Source organism: Homalodisca vitripennis, chromosome X (genome assembly GCF_021130785.1).
Source record: "Homalodisca vitripennis isolate AUS2020 chromosome X, UT_GWSS_2.1, whole genome shotgun sequence".
Taxonomy (NCBI): Eukaryota; Metazoa; Arthropoda; class Insecta; order Hemiptera; family Cicadellidae; genus Homalodisca; species Homalodisca vitripennis.
The window spans coordinates 86,536,266-86,552,438 of NC_060215.1; the positions used below are offsets into that span (position 1 = coordinate 86,536,266).

Genomic DNA, 16,173 nt, shown 5'->3' on the forward strand with positions numbered 1-16,173 from the left:
ATTATAAAGTAAATTTTAAGTTTCAAAGAGATTTCAATTTAATCCTATTATTAGCTTATAATGGGTCCATTACACGTACAAAAATGACTATTCTCATAATCGACTAACGAATACTAGTAATGTTGTCCAACCAAAATATCGCCACTCACTAACGTAAATTACAGGGGCTGATATAAATATTTAATATAGAGTGCAATGTAGAGGGGGACGTCAAGCGAGCGAGCGCCGTCCGTGCTGGGTATGCAATACAGCTACACATCCTGGTCACCGACATCGTCACTTCAACCACTCGTTCACATCTAATTCTTACCAGTACATTTTCGCTGTTATTTTACTGGACGTATGGCACCTGTACTGAATGGGCCTCGAGTGTTGTTGTCTCATTAACCATACACCAATTTATTCTTTATTTTGCGTACAAGATGCCATAGATTGAGGCATGCCTTATACGCATACAAGAAAGGTATTTTCCTTTTGGTGTTGTAGTAAAATGACTCGTTTTTCATAATACCAGAGTGTTTCAGTAATCGACAATTTTAACGTCAAATAACTAACTAGTAAGATATTGGAAAATATTGGGAGATTGCATATAACAATCTATATAGATTTGGATGCGTATAAATCAGATTTTTATATTAATACTTAACAGGAGGGGTTTGCTGTTTAGCATTGTTCTTAAGAGATAGAAATCTAAATGACCGCCAGGAGCCCGACTCCTGGTAGTTTATTACTTGACGTTATAACGTACAAGTAATACTCTAGCTCTGACAAACATGTTCGGAGGAAGATATTGATTGAACAACTCGAGAGGAGTTACTTTTCACGTATATCTGGACGTGGGCACAGTTGGCAGCGAAAACTGCAGACTGGCAGCAGCGACAGCAGCAGCAGCAGCAAGCAGCAAGCCAACAGAGGCCACTAACCCTGTATAACGGTTAGTGCCCCGCCGCGCCACGGCCTCCTGTGTTGCGCCGCAGGCATTGCAATTCTCGTTCTATACACCCCCTCATTCATGACACCGATGGCATCAAATTCCTCAACTGGGCAATCTCTTCCGTATCAGGAATTGGTTTCTTAGCACTTAACTATTATCCTCAATTTGCACATCTACTTCTCGGTTTGGGCAATATATGTCGATATGTTATACCCAAACGTAATACAGACAATACTAATACGTAATATTGTACAAGGAACAGACGCCCGTTACCTTTTAAATTCTCTTTTATAAAAATGCCATTTTGAATTGAATGTTTTAACACATATAATGGCTTTAAGAACAAAGGCGTGAACAAGTACTTATTACGTATTATCCATCGTACAGAAATATATAAAAATTCCTTTAAATCTTTGAATCAAACACACACACACACACACACACACACACACACACACACACACACACACACACACACACACACACACCACATATATATTTGTGGTGAATTCAATAGACGCTACAGATAATTCAACTTTTTTACCAATCAAACCGAAAAAACTATAGGCCTTATATAAAACTCTAAATTCTGATATTTTTGAATTGAAGTGACTTAAAATTATTAATACAAACAGTAAATAGACGTGTTGCAATAAAACATTATTTCCAACAGCAAGTACAGAATTTCAGAGTTTACCTTACGATCACAGTCACTTCGGTCTAAACATTGTAATAGCAGTCAAGGACAACTTAAAAGGAGATGACAGTGAAACTACTTGCAGAGAGGAGGAGACCGACACTGTACTCGGTTACAAATATAAACATTCTCCTGTTTACTGTTGTTATTAAAACAGCTGGTCCAACGAGATACTGCTTATCTCTTGTTGGAATTGTTGATACGGACTGAACCGCTTCCGCCCTTCCTCCGCCAACCCCATTGTTGTTAAAACGGAACTGAAATCATCTCAAGATGTGCAATTGCTGAATCACAAGAAATGTTTTAAATGTGCATCTCACTACTTCAATGGCCTACAGTAGTTGTCTTTGTACGCGCATAATTTCATGAAGAATATTTTTACTATTTGCAATTACATTAGTAGCACACGGCATACATACGAATATATACAACGTAAAATATTTGCAAAGAGTCACATTTATTCTTTGCCTCGATAAAATTACGCAGTTTTATAATGGGGTGGTTCTATAAAAAGTTCAGTTGCATAAAAGTCTCATAAACGAACATATTCTTGCGGTTACGTGAAAAGAAATGGGGAAATCACCACAAAGTTTTTTATTTGGCAATTTTTCAAATAGTGATATCTTAAAACCCATAGATTCAAAACTGGAATTATGTATAATTCAGCAGAATATAACTGTATACTACCAATTGTATATGCATTTACTGGATCTATATTAACATATGGAATTTTCCTGATGGCATTCAGGTAGACAAAAGAAACAAAACAGTTTCTATAAATACATTGGAATATTTATTTATAAGTAAACAGGAGGAGAATGGCCTAAATCAAGGGCATCGTCGCTGTCTGAACACAGGCGAGGGTAGCGCGGTGGGGGTTCCCAACCCTTGCAGCGATTGTCTCTGGCCGTTTCGGGCTCTGGTAGACAAAGGCTTAATACCTGCAGAATGAGGACACTAGCCACGGTCATCGAACTCAACAAGAATTCTACGTCACCGATAGCCTGTGTGGTGGCGACACACCCTGTCAGTCGGCGACAAGCATGTTCGGTGGTGAAGAGTGTCGGTAGTACAACAGTCAAATTTCTCAACTGAAGTGTAGTTAAACTATAAATCAAATAGCCCCTCTCCTCCATATATATATATATATATATATATATATATATATATATATATATATATAAACGCACAATAGTGTGTGATTTTGCGACGAATTACGCATATACTCGTTTTTTTACACATTAATAATTATATTGGCATAATATAAAATTACATAATAATTAATATCATACGATCATAACCTGTGACTTTTTAAGGTTCTTATTCAGTTGTGAGATTATTTTGAGAAGAGAAAGATTTTGCCCTTTGCCCACTGCAAAATGTTATATTTACAAAAGAAAATATGAAATGTATTCAATCTATAATGGCTGTCGATGACCACGCTTCATATCAGCATTGTCTATATCAGTTCAGACGATTGGACTATGACCGGTTTGTTGGCTGATCATTGCGATAAGATTCGTAAACCGGACAGGATTCTGCCTGCAGTTCCAGAAATAGACAAACGTTGCTATAAAATTTGTGCTTGTAGGCTGTGCAACATTCATTACAACACCGGCCTCAAATTGGCGTAACATAAATAAAAAAGAATCACACACGGTTCACCATTTATGACTTTATAAAAACAATTATTTATTGTTTTCTGAACGAAAATCAATCAATTTAACGAAACACTGCATCGCAATAGTGCACCTGGACGTTCACAGGATATCCCAGGCCTCACTATTGTTTAATTTGATTGAACAAGGGACCACTTACCGGCGGTAGAGAGTGGTTGGCTCTGATCGTGATTGGATTAAAGTGGTGTTAGCAATAGAAATCCTATGCATCTCACATTTCCGTTCCACGGCGCGGCGAAACTTTTATCACCCTGACGTTCTTCAAATACAAATTTAACGAGGATGAAACGAGTAGAGTGTTTTTACATCACGTAAAATACATGATACATAAGAAACCATCGATCGCGAGTCGAATATGACGATGAACTCCCACCGCATTGAGACATTCTGCAAATATTGTACATCGAAGGAAGGTCGGATGGTAATATCGCTCCTCCCCTATAAGCTGGGGCACCCCTCCGTCTCGTGGCATTATATACGTCGTGTTGCCCGGGTCGCAGTGCCGATCCCCCGCCGGGGCGAGGGGAAGGAGGTCGGGGATCGCGGCATGTTACAATGAAGGATAAACCACATCGTGTACAATACTATGTGTACTAGTTACGTAATCTACGACGTGCAATGTAAAGGCACGCGGAATAAACTGTGCAGGGACTCGAGACAAATTGCTAAGCGGAGAACACGTGGGAAGAGTGATTTAATTTGGAAAACACGGAGACTAGTTTGGAATAACCTAATGTTATACTCTGGAAAACATTATAAAACGTATAATGACCCCTGAGTTCAATTCCCTATGATGCTATTACGGTAGAGTGAAAGAAACCGATCGTATTGTCGTAAAGAAAAAAATTAAAACTAATAAGACTAGTTTCATTCCATCGGATAGTTAAAATAAGGGGATAATTCTTAGTAATAACACGAAAGAATATTTAATACTTCCAACCAAGGAATACATTGTGGTGGATAAAACTACGCTGTTTTAGAAAGCTGACGCTGAGCTACATATCGTGGCGAGGCATGGGGTAGCAAAAACATGCTTGTCTCCCTAAGTAGAAGGATATCGTAGTGGTAGCAGAAAGCTTACGTGTTGGAGTTATATATATATTGGCGATGCATGAGGTAGCAATAAACATGCATATATCCGTAAATAGAAGGATATCGTGGTGGCAGCAGAAACCTGACGTGTTGCAGTTACATATCGTGGCGATGCATGAGGTAGCAATAAACATGCATATATCCGTAAATAGAAGGATATCGTGGTGGCAGCAGAAACCTGACGTGTTAAGAGTTACATATCGTGGTGAATAGGGAGGCAGCAATAAGCATTCATGTCTCCTAAGTAGAAGTATATCGTGGTGGTAGCAGAAAGCTGACGTGTTAGAGTTACATATCGTGGCGAGGTAGAAGGCAGCAATAAGCATGCATGTCTCCATAAGTAGAAAGATATCGTGGTGGCAGCAGAAGTGTTTTGTATGAATCATGTGATCAATAACCAACAGTAGCACAGGCAGTGGCGTGTGAGTCACCATTAGGGAGTGACTCAACCGGGGTGGATGGGCTGAACCGACACCTCCCCATCTACAGGCTTCCGTACAGATAGTTGTCCAACACCCAGGGAGGCCAGGACTGTTCAGTCCAGTGATATTGGGAGTGATGATCTTTTAGGAGGGAAGTTATTTGTTATGCACAGTATTGTCTCTTGCGGGAGAATAGATAAGCGACGTAAGGGTATTGCCAACCATTGCTTAAGATGACTCTCCGTATAGTAACAATGACTCACCCAATCTCATATAATATCCGAAAGTCTATAGGGTAAAGTTTATCTCGACGTAAAACTACAATGACGTCACTCATAGTTTTGCGTATTTACCATTGTAAGTTTAAGAAACCCCTTCTCCTCAAACAAACAACTGATGGTTTAGGCTCACCATATGAAGCCGCAAGCCAATGCCCAAATAAATATCGACAGACTAGGTTTATGAAATATTGTTCTTTTCTAGGCATTATTTTTCGACAGTAAGGCCGTCTAAGCATTATCTTAGAATGTCGATGTCGAGATTTGTTATCTAGAGTTGTTATGTTATGATTTCTAGAGTTTCTGTTCATCTAGTTTCCACAAAATACAGATTTTCATTTCAGTTCCCGATCAAAAAGAGTCTCGTATCGAAACAAACTGCGAAAAATGTAACGTATTACATATATTCTACAACTGTCACAATGTTTGTTAGAACACCGGGCTACTAAAAGCTCAATAAATTAAGTAACTGGAGGCAAAGTAGTACTAGTCGGTCTAAGCACAATTATATGACCCTTGGACCACCGCTTTGAAGTTTAATATGTAGGCTACTCGTCTGTCAACAGATGAGTGGCAAAGTAGTCCAAAGCTCGGTTCAGTGAGAGACATAAAGTAAAACGCCAATTGGCACCCCGTCGCTGACTCTTGCTTAGAGGCGGACAGCTCTGCAATTCTAGACGGCTGTTTTGACCGACTTCACGCGTCAACCGATATTTGGTGTAAAAATAAAAGCGTAATATGAATTTGTATTGGCCCAACGCCTTCATGGCTTCCCAATGGCGTATTTACTATTATGGAGTGAGGCATTTCAGAATCGAATCGCGAGTGGCTATTTCAAATAACAGGAGTCATTTAGCCCTGGATCATTTAAAAACTATCTATTTATGGTGTTCGTTTGAGTTTTGAACTATATATTGATTTCGGTTGAGGTGAATAATCCAGACGCAGAGGGGAGGGGGGATTAAACAAGTGTTAAGGTATAAAAACCCCTCGGCCCCCAATCATAATTCTCAAACTACAAACCTATACATGTGAGAACACCAAATTTTAAGGATCATATAAACAAGCCTATAGTCCTTCACTTTTTTGTGTTTGTGCTTTAATAAAATGTTTTGTGTAATCCCATTTAATTTTTATGAGACTATCAATTGTTCCAGAGTAAACAACATTTCTGTCCTGACTCCTGACATGTGTTCAGTTTCAGCTTTTCTTACTTAAGTACTGTAAGTATTTTGAACTGTTAAACCATTTTACTGCCTCTTTTCTACTATTTTACGCCTATGAAATTAGTTTTCAGCATAAACAAAACATGTTATTTTAAACAGTACTATTATATTGATTATAAGCCTTTAATTTTGTTACTTTTAAGCTATCTAGCATGATTTACGATTATTAGAGAAAATTAATTATGCACAAATACAGAACCTAAGTGTAATCAGATTATTGTATTTTTTCAGTGTGCTCTTAAAGAGAAACTGTCATTGAAAGTAATTTTGCATTATAAATCCATATAGTACATAGCGAATATAAGAACAGATTAAAATTTGTATTAATAACAACTATTATGTTGAATATTATACACACTGTGGGATATTATTGAGCCTAATTTATTCAGCTGAGATGAGGGGTTTCTACTGAGGGCATTCTAGTAACCTTCAGCATTCCCAGTGCATCCTAGTGCGAGCAGCGACAGCATTTAACAGGAAATTGCGAAAACGGACACCTGTGAATGCAGCAACGCTGTGCTGAGGCGAGCACGGGCGTCAGCAAGCGAAGACAGCTCCTGGAACGCAACAGGGGTCGTGTGAACCGGCCGATCTTCAATGTACCATCCACACACATACGTACAGTGCAGCATGGAACATGGAACAGTTTAGTAAGCTTACAAAGCTTGACTTTATTTCTCTACGCTGACACAATACACCCTATACCCATCTCTAACGTATCGACAGTAGTTTTGCTGCACTAACTAATGTACTGAGAGTTACACCAGAATCAACCGGTATAAAGAGCTGTTAATGAAGCAACAAAGATAAATATAGCGGGTTTGTTCATTTACCCTGTTCAAAAACTGCTCATTTAATTGCTCAAACACTGTGCCTTATCTGAGAGGTACTACTTCAATTTGATCCAAACTTGCAACACTTAGTTTTTATCCCGGCTAACGTACGGGAGTATGACAGATATGATATCGTATGATCACAACTGTATCACATTGAACTACTTCCATATTAGTTTATATACGATGGCTACATCGATAAAATTAACATATAAATATTCCAGGAAATGTCATAATACTTTCAGAAATAACTACAAGAAAAATAGAGGATGCAAATATTGTTTTAATTTCCCTTTAGTTTATATTTCAAGAAGAGCAAGCGGATATCTTTCGTTCCTTTCTCTCGTACAATAAATTGGTAGGCGAGATACAATTTCCTCTTTAGAAGAACATATTCTATTTTTCAAGACAGAGGAAATAGATCATCAGCCGCTCTATTTCTGATAGGGGTCTAAATGGAAGGGCGATGAAAGAGATAAAAATAACAAACGATAAATATTTCCACAGGTCATATCTTGTTAGGCTGACACATTAAAGCCAACAGTCATGCACTTAATATAATCGTTTTAATCATCTTCAGCCAAGAGACTGAAACGCCTGTGAGACTTTTTAAAATCGTTCAGGTTACATTGAGAAATCCAGTATATTTTTTGGGAGACTGAAAGATTTGATGATGTGGGTAGTTGTTATAGTGAAAATTGAAAATCACATTTAGGCCCTACCGATATTATTTGAAGGAGGTGCTGCTGTTTTTAGAGATAACCATAAAATTTGAACGGATTACTTTACAATTTCGAAAAATAATAGTGATATTCTACGTAATACGCTGCAATAAATATAACCCAGTAGTGTATCAATATTTCAACATCCTAACGATGAATCACTGTAGATAAAAGTCTGTAATTTCTAAATAGTTTTTCGATAATTCGGTCTACGAAAATACAACTGTCTAATTTATGTAACGTGACGCGTTTATTAGAAACCGTATTTTAGGGTAGAATAAATATACATACAAATATTAAGTAATACAATTTTACTATGGGCTGGGCTGGAGTAGGCGAAGGATGAGGTTTCTGTTCCTCCTTATCGCCAAAAGATAGTAGACAGGAATTTCCCTTCTTGTATCGAAATAACTAACTTTCTCAGAATAGATAAGCATTTCTACCACTTTATTCCAACCATGTCACAATTTTGTATTCTTACCAAAAGAAATATAACCTCAACGTACGTATGATATTATTGAATATTATTGTGAAGTGTTAAAATTGAAATTTAATTTATTGTACTAGACTTCCTTACCTTTGTACCGTGCTGTAAATTGCCGACAAAACAATTTTATTTCTAATACATTTAGCTGAGACAAAACTAAAAGGTAAATTTCTCACTAAGGCGAACGGATTCCACGTAATTTACGACCCACATATGAAGGGAAAAATATTCATTACAGTACTAACAATACTAAGTTCGATCAGTGAACATATAAGTGCTGTTATAAGACAATAAGAAATAATATGTAGTTTTTATTATCTTGCCTAAGCGTATATACCTAGAATCGTTAGTAATTACCATATAATCACACAAGTAAAATTTGAGTACTTTAATTTAGCCAAAAATACGCAGACCTAACGATAACACGCGAGTATAAAAACAGCTACAGAACTAACGTAGATTTTACGCCTACCATAATGACCAGCATTTACCCTTATTGTGTTGTTTTTTGTAAAGAATTTTATCAATTTGCTAATCAAAATGTATAACATAGTTAGAGAGGTTTTAAGAAGTTTTATTATTTCTGAGGTGGTTTTTTATTTATTAATTTTTAGGTTTCTTTTTCGAAAAGATGTACTCAGCATGTACTGCAGCACGTCCGATAGCAATCTAGTGATCACCGTGTTACTGAAATAACCAATCGTAGTTGACTGCAGACAATCGTCACAAATCATCAATTGGATTTTGTAGTGCATATTGAACGAAACAGGAGCATGTTTCGTCAAGTCTGCAGGTTGATACTCATTCACAGCACCAGCTGATAACAAAGATAACGCTCAGTCCGAACGAACCGAATGGCCGGACTGGCCAAAATCAATACTCTATACATATCCTCAAAAAATTTGGACATCTAGTGTTTAGACTGGACGCTGTTTTTTTACATACGTGATCTCATTTACAGACGTATTAAATCTGTAATGGTAGTAGCAAGAAACTACTTTTTGCGGCATTATATAAATAAAATATTTATTAATGTCAAATCTTTCAAACATAAATTTATACCATATTAGCTTCGACATTAAGTGGCACGATTGAATACTTAAATACGTAGTTAAATTAGAACTCATTATACGAGTTATAGTTTTTTCTCAACGATAATATATATATATATATATATATATATATATATATATATATATATATATATAAAACCGTATTGATCATTAAAATTTTTTTCGGGCATTTGATAGTAACAAAGTTTAATGATGGTTTCTACACACTGGTAACTTTTCAATTTTTTTATTTTTGAAAAGAAGGGTTCTATCGGTTGGATTTCCACCCGTTGTTTGAGGGAAGAAACGCCATGGCTAAATATCATGCAAGAATTATATCGGGAACATACTTAACATTTCCCGATCATATAGTTGAATGGACAATAAGGCCGATTAATTTAAGTAACGAAACTGTATTAAATATATGGTCTTGGTTCTATGCATGAAAGCACAGGTTTAACTGTATCTAGATCTACACAGTGAATTGAAAGGAGGGAAGTTAACGTGTTGACCACGGCAGACGCCTTGTGGTGAAGAATTGTGTTGAGAATGCCCGGTGTCACTAGTTTAGCGCCGAGTGAAGGTGTTAACTCCTCCATTTCTTTACACCAACATACGAGTAAGACTATATTTCAGCTACTTAGTTTATGGTGCAAACGCCCCTTGTATTACAGTCCTAGTCAAATACACCACTATCGGCCGTCTATGCATTTCCGACGTAACAAACAAAGGAATCGAGAACCAGTCGAATACGATTGAAGTTGTTATCGCACATCTGCGGATATGGCGTAGATAACCACACTGGAGGCGTACCACAACACGGTCACTGCTACACGGTCGTCATTCTGTCTGACTTAAACGGTCGGTTGCCTTGATTTTAGTCCATTATAACAACGTTAGACCTCACAACGTGTTTACACCTTATTTTTGACCCTATAATTATGACAGGATGACTTATTTTGAAAGATGTGTCTTTAAGAAATAATTATTACACATTCAAAACTTGTTTTTTATTATTGGACATTGAAAAAATATGTTACACATATTACTATATTAGTACTTAATCCTTTAAATATTAAAAAAGTATACACTTTGAAAAAAGAACACGATAAAAAGAGTTTAAATGTGTTTAATATTAACTTAAAAATGAAAAGGCATCCACGGTGTTATACGGCCTAGAGCGTTAAAGGTGTTTTCAGGTTTACGTTATATTCTTATGGGGTAAAATTACGGTCGCTCACTAAAGTCGGCTCTGAACACCAACAATCACATTCAATGTAGACATCACTACAATAACAATATGGATAGTAAACATTACTTCTCGACATGAAGAGCGAAACGGACACAACAAACCCCAGAATTTGTACAGAAAGTGGTAATCTTTCAAAATCGGTAAAAACATTTTTTAGGACTTACGGCCAAAATAGTCGAGGGGTACATAGGATTGGTAGGGTACAGTAAAGGCCTAGCTCTGCGAGGCTTCAAGAGTTATGACCTCTTCAAGTCGGCTTCAATTAGTTTAATTGGAGTTGAAGGCTGTTCGGCTTGACGGGAGAATACGGCAAGCTATAAATAGAACGGTCCTTGTAGTCGTGGCTGTGGTTGAAGTCTAGGGGTTAGTCCCCTCTGCCTGTAGCAGCAACCCCAGAGAGGTGTAGCCGAGCCTTTGCTTAGCAACAGGGTGGGTACTACTCGCTCTGAAAACGTAAACCCACCCTTACAACTGCTCTCACACTCCCACTGCCCACGACATCTATTGTCACCAATTCTACGGTAGTGCAACCTCTCCCGCTCTCCTTCCCATTGTCTCATTTTACGTTCCAGCGTTCCCTTCCGTAGTATTCCATCTCCGATATATTTTCTTCATAATGATAGCATAAACGAATTTACGAACACAATATCAATGGCACGACAGTAAAGCTACTTAATACCTCGAGATTCCCGAGTAACCTACAGCTTCACTTTAATCGAGTGTATACTTTGTTTACATCAAAATAGACTGCTGTATCGCATGGTTTTAACGCTTTTCTTCGCACGCGAAACACTATATAGAGCGACACTATCGATCGCGCTAAGCGTTAAAAATAAAGAACTGCGCAAAACTGGGCCTGGTAAACTCCGGACGCTATGAGGTTTCAGAAGTAGTAATTAACACTTCTTCCGGCCACTCAGAAATACTTCGTATACTAAAGCTGGGGAATACTCTATAACGAGAGTGATTAGCCGAGGGCCGTTAAAATAATGGCTTTTTGATGAGGGCTATCTTAAGCAGAAAGATTTGTGAGCGTCTTCCAACGAGAAACGACGCGTCATAGGCGTAGTGTTCAACTGCACTAAATGCCTGTTTACTGCTGTAGCATACGGGCAAGAGATCATAGTGTTATTGTTATTCTATAAAGCAACTAAACAGCCGAACGTTGACAAGTAACAATCAAAATATTTCATTTTTGATGTACGAGTGTTTCAAACCGAAAATAACTTAATTCCCGATTTAATGTTTTCCACAAAAGTAGCACAACACTGTTATTTTTAGTAATTATCAAATCGTGGCTAATCATCTTCAGAATATTAGTATGTACTAAATTTATACTCACTGTCATTTAAGTAATACGGTATATTAATTTAATTAACACTGTCGCACCGATCAGTGAATAATTTGTCTTAAAAGTTTCAGAATATACAATAGGATAAAGGACATATTTGCTGAAGGCGAGCGTCACTTGGCCAAACAATTCCAAACTAAATTTAGAGGGCCCTAACAAAGAGGGGAAACGGGAAAAAACAAAAATCGATATTAGAAAGCCCCAGGGCCCAACAAGTCAGCCTTGGTGAGGCCCCGTCATGACGTCTACCGGCGATCCTGAAAACATTCGCTCTCAAGAAATACCATTGAGAAATAACTTAATTTACAGCAATACGTTTTATACCACGAATTAACGTTAATATCACTAATTAAACTTAGTACAACTAGTAAGCCTAGTGATACTTGCACTTATAAAAGTCTTGTAATTGAACGTTCTGTAAATTTGATGTTAAGTTCGCCATCTAAGTTAGGCTTTCAGGATCCAACAATTAATAACGTCTGGTATCAACAGCTACGATATTAAAAACGAAGGAATGTAAAAATCTTTACGTACTGTACGGATAGCTGTAGAATTTATCACAATAAGTGCCTCCTCAAACTTGTGGAACAAAATTCAAAGTATTCTGAATTAGACTTTGGCGGCCGGTGTATAACACATCATGTATCCAGTTTACACCACCTCGAACCACTGAATCGGATGTTTAAATTTCAAATATTTCACGTATTGATTAATAATACGATATAATGTTCTGAAAACAAGTTTTATCGACACTTCAAACCTCCTCAATTTTACACAGCAAACCCTACAATATTCCTCAATATTAATGCTCAATAACACTGTTAATCTACCAAACACTAACCAATGTCGACAGTATTGAATTGTGAAGAGGATCTTGTGTACAGGTAAATACACAGCCCATGTTAATAGTGCGTCTATAGTTTTCACTATGTTTCGATCTCTATAAAAAAAACGAATAACCAAGACTGTACCAAGAAAGCGCAGACACGAGAAGCCCTGAGAGACACGATTGGATACAATGATAATAATTGAGGCTAATTGAGAAGCCCAAACTTCTTAACTTCCTGCCGTCGCTGGACTAGGGGTGCGGGAAGGGTTCTTACAGAGGAGCCTGAGTTGTGTAGATGCGAATTACAAGTATGAAATCGCAAGGAAGTATCCAGTGATTTAGCAGAAACAAAAAAGAATTAGGCTTGTGTGATTACATTTTATAGAGAAAGGAGAAAATAGTAGAGTGAAATATTAACAAATAAAAGTTTATATTGTTTTAAGAAAAGTTAACTCAATAATTTATGCAAGGATGGCGGAAGCTATTTATTCAGATTATTGTGTATAGGTCGTATTTGTATATTGCAACTTAAAACTTAGATTTCGGCTAGAAACGAAAGCTGTAACTTACGAGACCTTTTACAACTAAATACTTGCACTTTTATATTATTATCCCCTATGATAGCTACTGTACAGATTATTAGAAAACTCTTTTAATTATTTATTAAGCGGTGCACTGCATTCCGGCACATCGCATTTATTCTTAATTTTCAACCGCTGCAACAATGTGGAAACAAGCCTGCGTATTGGTTAATATAAATTAGCATTGACATCAACCATATACACTACATTTACAAAAATTGTTCAATTATAGTTACACAATCGACTTAAAACTAATTTTATTAAGTATAAATTACAATTTACAGCGTTTAAAATTTACAAATAAATTACAACTATACAATTCCCTACATATACGACTACATTATCAATCACCTCTATCACTTACTTGCATTAATTTTATCAGCATAATCACATTCTATAAGAACACTTGAGTACTTTAGAAATAAATAAATTGTTATTGGTTTTAAATTTAAAAACCAAGCTACAGATTACACTACGACTAATTGATGTAATTAATTACAAGCGCCCCTCTGTTCGGGCATTAAGAAAACATTAAAACATAATAATACTATTTATTTAAGGAGCATTAAAGTACAAAACTGGATCAATTATTAATACTACCATTCCTGTGAAATTCCACAGGAATGATGGAAACCAGAACCCAGGCTATCTATCACTTGCCTTCTTGTTCTGGTACCATCTTCTTCTTCTCCGAGCTCCGTGCGGGAGTGAAGAGATGGTTTCAGATAAACCGTGAAGAAGTATCTCATTTAAAATATATATTTAATACATTATATGTTTTACCTTTCGAATACTATACTATACAATAAAATAGTTGAAAAGAAAACCTGTTAATTCAATTAGTTGAAATGTTAGCTAACTTTGTTCTTAATTACTACGACGATTATATACGTACTTAAGTTTAAGTTCCAACTAGTCTAACTGTATATGCACACTAAAAACAATCGAGTATTATTTAAATTGACTTACCGCTTCGGTAACATCCCTTGGTAAGTGTTTGATCTGAAGCGACCGCCCCATGTGAAACTGACTCTTCGACGCTAGAACTTTCTTTTTGATTTTTTCTTCCGGGTCGTCTTCCCAAAAACCTTCAGTAGAAGTGGTCGCCAAGACCTGAGGTGCATTCCAATATTTGTTGGGGTCAGACTTTAATAAGTTTGAATTAAAACAAGGCAGCGCTTGTGTAGTGGTCGAAAAAGCCGCTTCTGTGGAACCTGTAGCCATCATTGCACAAAATTAATGGTACAAATGCTACACCATGAAATAAATTTTTGTCACTATATCACAAAACTAAACAATCACTGAGATAATATCACACGGCCACAAAAAAGCGTAACAAATTTAAAATCGAAACCGCACACAGCCATACCGAACGTCGATACAAGACTGAACAACGAGTGCGGCGCGCACCATCAGCGTCCCTGTTTGGGCGTCCTATACACTAGCGCTGCAGCACGGCGAATGTCGGTACTAATTTTGAAACCCATTGTTTGATTCTACACAACACTCACTATCGCTTGATTGAATCGTTGATTTGTCTTGCTCTATACGACCCTGAAATAGAATATACTCATGTATATAAGGAATCGTATACATATCACTAGCAAAATACACTTCAGTGATGAAACATGAAAAAACCCCTATAAGTGGCATTTATCGGATTTCCGCAAATCTTTTTTGTGAAGTGGCAGGCATTGGTTATCCGACGATCGTATACTAGTATCATTTAATGTTTAAAAATACATTTAATCCAAATATAGCATATATCAATGAAAAGACTAAATGCTGGCCTTTCATTTTCTCATATACAATATAATTGTCCATTCTTTATTTGTCTATGAATTGTAAAAGAAAAAGTACAATAATGTGTAAAAATCACGATTCACTGTAGTTGACCAGTTGCATTGACGAAATTCTGTAACTTTCGATAAAAAACTTTGATAAATTTCATATGCGGTATTGTTTTTTTTTTCAGATACTTCAAAGTTGAAGAAATGAAAAGTTTCATTTATGGAACAACTTTGGTCAATTATGTGTTTTTATGTAGCCTAGTAGTTATAGATTCCATGCAACAGATTTTTGAAATTATGTCTTTATTTGAAAAATTACAAACAAACAAAAGTTTCAAAAATCTGTTTGATGGAAACTATAACTACTACATTAAAGACTCGTAATTGACCAAAGTTGCTCCATAAATGAAACTTTTTATTGGTGCAACTTTGAAGTTTCTGCAAAAAACAATACCGCGTATATTCCATCAATGCAACTGGTCTACTACAGTGAATCGTGATTTTTTACACATTATTGTAATTTTCCTTTTACAATTCATAGACAAATAAAGAACGGACAGTTATATTTTATACGTGTAAATGGTAGGTCAGAATATCGTCTTTTCATTGATTGTATGATATTAAATCTAGCTATAAACATGAAATCATGAGTTTAAGAAGAATAGTACAGGACTGTCGGAAAACCGATGGCTGCCACCTCACAAACAACAATAAATCGTCGAAAATCCGATTAATGCTACTTCTGGGGTTAATAAATTTCGTTGTTACACACTCTCAGGATTACATTTTGATTAGCCTAGCAGTAGATGGTAGTACAGTTGATAAAAGCAATAGTATAGTCTTGAAAAACAGTGAAAATATATTTTCGTTCAACAAACCTGTCAGATTAGGAACAAAATCTATTTAAAAAATTAATTTTTAAATCAGAAAGTAGTCAGAAAATTACAT

At 36.5% G+C, this 16,173-nt stretch overlaps 1 protein-coding gene across 1 annotated transcript in view; it reads right to left on the minus strand.

The window, feature by feature from the left end:
- LOC124369309 (ribonucleoprotein PTB-binding 1-like) overlaps positions 1-14,861 on the minus strand; it is an 89,377-nt gene extending 74,516 nt beyond the window's left edge. Inside the window, exon 1 of the mRNA XM_046827254.1 lies at positions 14,405-14,861. Coding sequence (XP_046683210.1) covers positions 14,405-14,662 — 258 coding nt within the window. The 5' untranslated portion in view covers positions 14,663-14,861. The remainder of the gene's footprint in view (positions 1-14,404) is intronic.
- Between the last annotated feature and the right edge of the window lie 1,312 nt (positions 14,862-16,173).